The sequence below is a fragment of the Hipposideros armiger genome, unplaced genomic scaffold (assembly GCF_001890085.2).
Source record: "Hipposideros armiger isolate ML-2016 unplaced genomic scaffold, ASM189008v1 scaffold_378, whole genome shotgun sequence".
Lineage (NCBI taxonomy): Eukaryota > Metazoa > Chordata > Mammalia > Chiroptera > Hipposideridae > Hipposideros > Hipposideros armiger.
The window spans coordinates 44,074-50,210 of record NW_017731728.1 but is presented as its reverse complement, the minus strand read 5'-3'; the positions used below and the strand labels follow the sequence as shown (position 1 = coordinate 50,210).

General features: G+C 60.7%; 1 protein-coding gene across 1 annotated transcript in view; it reads right to left on the bottom strand.

Moving 5' to 3' along the window:
• Positions 1-5,811, bottom strand: part of CHRNB2 (cholinergic receptor nicotinic beta 2 subunit) — a 13,893-nt gene extending 8,082 nt beyond the window's left edge. The window contains exons 1-5 of the mRNA XM_019662545.1: positions 5,465-5,811; positions 4,157-4,302; positions 3,931-3,975; positions 3,326-3,435; positions 1,554-2,526 (exon numbers count right to left, since the gene is read on the bottom strand). Of these exons, the coding sequence (XP_019518090.1) occupies positions 1,554-2,526; positions 3,326-3,435; positions 3,931-3,975; positions 4,157-4,302; positions 5,465-5,528 (1,338 nt within the window). The 5' untranslated portion in view covers positions 5,529-5,811. The remainder of the gene's footprint in view (positions 1-1,553; positions 2,527-3,325; positions 3,436-3,930; positions 3,976-4,156; positions 4,303-5,464) is intronic.
• Positions 5,812-6,137: the final 326 nt, after the last annotated feature.

Here is a 6,137-nt window from a genome sequence, read left to right as displayed (position 1 = left end):
CCGGCGATGGGGTAGACTGCAGTCCCCTGCTGCAGTGGGCTGCCATAAGCTACGGTGTGTAGCCGGCAGCCAGCGTGAGCGGCCAGCAGCCACTGTGAAACCGGCGACTGATCTGCCTCGCCCGGGAAGAGCACAATGATGGTGCCAACTTGGGCCAGTGAAGCAACGTACTCCACAACTAGACTGAAGAACAAAAGGACAGCAACTTGTCTGTTCCCCTCCCCCAATTCCCCAATAAAATCTTTAAAAAAAAAAAAAAGTGGAGGATCACTGCAGGATTTTAGTCTGAACCATTGAGTGGAAGGCGAGGCCATTGACCAAAAGATGGGAAGGATGGGAAGGATGTAGACCCAGCATTCAGTTTGGGACAGGATGAGTGTGAGATGCCTGCTAGGCATCCAAGTAGGTCACTGCACCCTCAGCACCCTGCTAGCTCAGTAAACGCACATGACACGAATGGACTGCGGCAGGGGAGGCGCGGCCGTGACGCAGCTGGCTGAGCCCCTGCACCTCCGCCCCGCCCCCGCGTCTCCCACTTGGCCTCCCCTCCGCAGGCTCCCGCCCCATCTCCTCCCGCCTCGGTCCCCTTCTTCCTCCGTGAGGATCTGATCCAGCCTGATATCCTGCCCCCCTGGGAACAGAAACGCCAGGCTGTGAAGTCCCCCTGTTCCTCTCCCCAGACAGCAGCGCTGGAGCCCGCCCTTCCTCGCCCCCAAACCCGAATGGCAGCGTCTCAGCGGAAAACGGCGCTCGTCACCATGGCAACACCGCGCCCCAGCCGGGAACGAGCCAGGTACCGGAAGACTGAGCACGGGGCGGGGCCAGTCACAGCCCAAAGTGGGGGGAATGTCAACTCATCGTGCTTGGCTCCCAGGTGCGGAAACCTTGGGAGCCCCCTCCCGGGGAGCTGCCATAGAAAAGGCTGAGGGGCGCGTCTCAGAATTCCTCGCCTCCACTTGCCTCCACATCCATGAATATTTCACGAGGCTGCCCCCTGGAGCCCAGAAGAGCAAAAACACTGTATTGATTTGGGACGGCCCTCACGGCCACCCGCCGGCCTGTGGGACCTCTTAACCCCTCCCCTCTACACACACCCCTTCCACGGTCCTCAGTTTTGGGCGCCGTGGGGCGCACCAAGGACCCGGTCTCCGTTTGTGCTAAGAGCTGAAGATCAACTACTTGGACTTGGGAAAGGGAAGCAGCGGGGAGGGACTCTTGGGGACATGGCCACAGGCCAACTGCAAACCCAGATGGGCCTCGTCCCATTCCTGGCTGCCCTCCCGACCCGAACGATGCCCCCACAACGGGCATTCTCGCCCCGGGTGCGAGGCCTCAGGAAGCCGCAAGGTCATCCCTGTACCTCCTCCACCTTAGGTGGCGCCGCGTCCCGGAACCCGGGCCAGCGCCCAAGCCCACAGCCCCAGGCGGACTCCCATGTCCCGCATCCTACCCTCCGATTAGCCGTGAGCGTCTCTACCGCGCCGCTGCATTCCCAATATTCGAGTCCCAGCAGCCCCGCATCGCAGGCCCGGAGGCCCCGAGCCCCCACTCACGCTCTGGTCGTCGTCCTCGCTCCGCATGTGGTCCGCGATGAAGCGGACGCCATCCACGGCCTCCTGGAGGCTGCAGCCGCACGGCCCCCCGGAGCGCCCCGGGCCGGCGGCGGGCGCGGGCTCTGCCCCAAAGGCCCCCGCCAGGCCCTGGACCGAGGCCCGGTTGACCAGGCACGTGCAGGAGTCGGCGCCGGGCGCTTCGCGGAGGAGCACGGCCCCGCGGCCCTCGCGCCCGTGCTGGCGCCGCCGCTGGCGCAGGCGTTGGCGGGCGCAGTGGTGGCGCGGCCGCTGCATGAAGAGGAAGGTGGGCAGCTTCTCGAGGAAGACGACCTTGACCCAGGGCGCCATGGTGTGCGTGGTGGGTGAGCGGTGATGCACGTTGAGCACGCACACGCTGGTGACGATGGAGAAGGTGACCAGCACCATGGTGAACATGAGGTACTTGCCAACGAGCGGCACGTCGAGGGACGTGGGCGGCACGATCTTGGAGATGAGCAGCAGGAAGACGGTGAGCGCCAGCAGCACGGAGATGCACAGCGTCATCTTCTCGCCGCAGTCGGACGGCAGGTAGAAGACCAGGATGGCCAGCGACGTGATGAGCACGCAGGGGATGATGAGGTTGATGGTGTAGAAGAGCGGCTTGCGGCGGATGATGAAGTCGTAGGTGATGTCCACGTAAGTGGAGTCGTCGGGGTTCTCGTTGCGCCGGCCGGGCAGCGCCACGATGTCCCACTCGCCGCTGGGGGTGAAGTCGTCCAGGCTGGCCACGTCACTCTTGAGCACCAGGTCGATCTCGGTGCGGTCGTAGGTCCACGAGCGGAACTTCATGGTACAGTTCTGCTGGTCGAATGGGAAGTGCTTCACTTCGATCTTGCAGGCGCTCTTGTAGATGGCGGGGGGCAGCCAGAAGATGCCGCCGTCATAGGAGACCACGGCGTTGGAGTAGAAGGACACCTCGTACATGCCATCAGCGCTGCCAGCGGGAGAGCAACGTCAGCCCCGGCCTAAGCCTTCCTCCACCCCCACCCATCCACCCAGAAAAACCCAAGTCTGAGGGTGACCATCCAGGGGTGGAGGGCAATGGAGCAGGAACTGAGCAAGAAGGGGACCTGGGGGAGGCGGGGTTGGTGGGGAGAAAAGGCGTGCTGGTCAGCAGGCCTGTGAAACCCCTCAGCGATGAAGAGGCCAAAGAAGGGAGGGGGGGTTGGGGAGGGGGACACGGCTGCTACTTGTCATGCGTTGTGTAAGCCGGTTGCTTCACACGAGGGTGGAGACGTTCGGGGAGCCAGGGAGGCCAGAGCGAGGTGCCCCAAGCAATGGAGGGGACAGAGACAGGGAGGATCAGGAGATGGTCCCACTCGTGGTTTTGGATCTTCAAGGTAAGAGGGGTTATTTCAGGAGGGGGGTAGAACCTGGAGGGGAAACTGGGACCTCCAGGCTCTTTGATCACATCCAAGCCTCCAGGAAACCTCTTCTTGAATGAATTAATTTAGGCACTGGGGGATGTCAGCCCTTTGCATCCCACTGCAGCTCCAAACATGGGGACTCCTGATTGGCTGGGAGGGGGCTGGCCCTGGGCCAAGTCACCTTGGCTGTCCACCTTATACCTCACTGGTCTGGGTTGTCTGTCCTGGGGAGTGACTGCATCTGTGCCAATGAAAAGTCCCTTCTCTCCCCCCAGCATAAGCTAATGTACTTTTCCCAAGACCCCTTCCCTCCCTGAGCACCGCCATGGTCTCCTCCGGCTTGGCCATTGCTCCAAGGTCACCTACTTGTTGTAGAGGACCACATCTGGGAGCCAGATGTGTTTGGAAGGGAGTCGAACTTTCTTCATGTTGTCAAACTCCTCAGGGTTCCAAGTGAGGCGATAGTCTTCCCACTCCTGGGAAAGGGAGAGAGGGAGGGGGCACCAACCTCTGCCCGGGCAGGGGCTCAAGGTCAAGGGCAGGGACAAGAGGGAGCATTGAAAAGCCATCACCTTCCCACAGTGACTTATCTGCCCAGCAATGGTGGCTCATAAAACACGCTCTCATTTCATTTGCACAACTAAGCCAAGGTATCCGAATATACATTTTACACCAAAGAAAATGGACCTTGCAGAGTTGAACACGTTCAAGTCACAGAACGGGTGAGTGAAAGAACCATGATTCAAATCCAGGTATTTAGGACTCCAGAGTCTACACCTTTCTGCCTCATTTGGGGAGATTAAAAGAAGGAAAATCACGAGGAGGGGAGGGGGAGAGAGAAAGGGGAGGAGCGGAAGGAAGGAAGGAAGGAAAGAAGGAAGGAAGGAAGGAAGGAAGGAAGGAAGGAAGGAAGGAAGGAAGGAAGGGGCAGGAAAGACGAGACCCAGGGTGTGGGCGCGAAGAGTGCTAACCTGGGTCAGCCAGACATTGGTGGTCATGATCTGCTCTCGCTCATGCTGAAAGGAAGAAGAGAAGCTGCTGAGAAGCCCCCCAGCCTGTGGGTCCACCACCACCACCCACGGCCCCTCCCACACCTCCCAAGCCTTGGGAACCCCAGAGGCGTAAGCGCAAACGTGAACACTTTCTGGCTGTGCCAACGTCAGTAGCTGGGCAGAGCGTCTGGGACCCCCAACTCACCACACTGATGAGCTGGGCCAGTGACACCATGAGCTGGACTGTCACCAGCTCAGTGCCATTGGTGGCTGGGCGGATAAGCTTGTTGTAGCGGGAAGGATCTAGAAGATGCTCCACCAGCCGCTCCTCTGTGTCCGTACCCCAGACTCCTGAGCAGGGGAGTGGGGGAAGGAGGTAAGGAGTGTGGGGTAGGCAAGAAGGGCCCACCCAGGATCCCACTCTCCTTAGGCAAGTGGGACAATGCAGGCCCACACAGGAGCCTGTGGCTTCACACAGCTCCATGCCTAAGGAGACAGCAAAATGCTTAGGTTACCCCATGGGGGCCCCCCATAGAGAAGCATCTTCCTGAGCTCACTGACCAAGGAGCCCAGACAGCCCTACACAGATGCCTCCTAAGGAGCCATTCTGCAAGATTTGTGGAGACCCACTCTTCGTGCAAGCTCTCAGAGCATGGTTTCAAGATCCTTGAGAATTCTGTGTCTATGGCTTCTCCTAGAAGATTCTTACAATTCAGGGATGGTTTGGGGGGCTGGTCCAAGGGGAACAGTTATTCGTGTCCCACCACACATCCTTCCCCCTCGGTCAGTGCCCATCTGTGTGTGCGAGTCACATCATGTGCCTCCACATGGGACTGTGGCCGTGACCCAACCCCCACCCTCAAAGGCCCTGGGTTGGAGTAGAATCATCGGGCTGCCTAGGCTGTGGGTCAGGCATATATTTAGTCCCACGTTCCACATATACAGGCGCGCCCTCCCCTCATGAGATAACATGCAGGTTGGTAGGCTCATTAGGTTGTACATTCCGTTTGCACCTGCCCCTCATACACTCCACCTCCTGCGACTCTGTACAAACGCAGCCCACCCCTCAGAGAGTTCCTCCCTGGCCCTCAGCCTGGCAGCATGTCTTCCCTTCCACGTCTCCTGTCCCACTTCTCTTCCTTCCTGTCTTGCCCCTGTGGAGTGACCAGAATCAGGAGCCCAGTGTGGGGGATGGGAAATGATGGCGACCCAAGGGAGGGTGCTGACCCAGGTAGGTTTCTCGAGATCATGTTTCACAACAAGTCAAATGGCAGCCGCAGAGCCTGCCCTCCTGCCGCCCTAGAAAGCCCGGGGCTTTCCCTCCTTCCTTTCTGTGCCCACACCCTCCCCGCCACATTGCCCAAGTTGCTGTCTCTTCCTGGCATCACGTAGCCCTTAGGATATGTCCTCCTCCCAGCTCAGTCTCCCAGGGGCAACCTACAGGCCCAAGGCTCCCTCCCTTCCGCCTTTGCGCCTGACCAGGGTGACACAGAGCGCGGTGACCTGTCATTACCTGAGCACAGCCCGAGGAGGCCGAGGCCGAGGAGCAACGCCATGGGGCCGGAGCGCCTGGCCATGCTGCTGGCATAGCTCGCGGCCTCGCCTAGACCCGCCGGAGCGCGCCGCGGGCCTGAGGGCCGCGGGCGGGGCGCTGTCCGTGGTGCTGAAGCCGCGCCTGGCTGGGAACTGGGCCCGGGCGGTGCTGGAGGCCTTCGGGGTTGCGGTGCGGGACGCCGCGGTGGTTCCGGAGCTCAAAGAGCGGGCTGCGAGAAGGAACCAGCTTCTCGCTTTTCCCGGTCTGAGCAGGCGGAGGCTTTTCCGGCCGCTCTTCCAGGGAATACAATTGGGACGGTGGCGGGGAGGAGTCTCCGCCCCGGAGGCGGAAGCGCCGGGCCCCAGAAAGAATGGGTCTCTGGGTGGGACGGTCTTGTGCTGGTCCTGCTTAGTTAGGGGGCGTGTGACGCGGAAGAAAGGCGGCTCGCGGGGCGGTGGAGGAGTTCTGAAGCCCCGAAGTTGGGGCAGGACCTGGAGGTCGTCTGAGAAGGGGCGGGAAGAAACAGTGCGAGTAAGGCAAATAGGTTAGCACCTGCTTAGTACAGAGGGACCCGGGGCCAGCCGAGGGGGGCGGAAGTCGGGAGGAGTTTCTGGGGCCCCGCCCTCCTTTTTTTTTTTTCTTACCAAGCCTA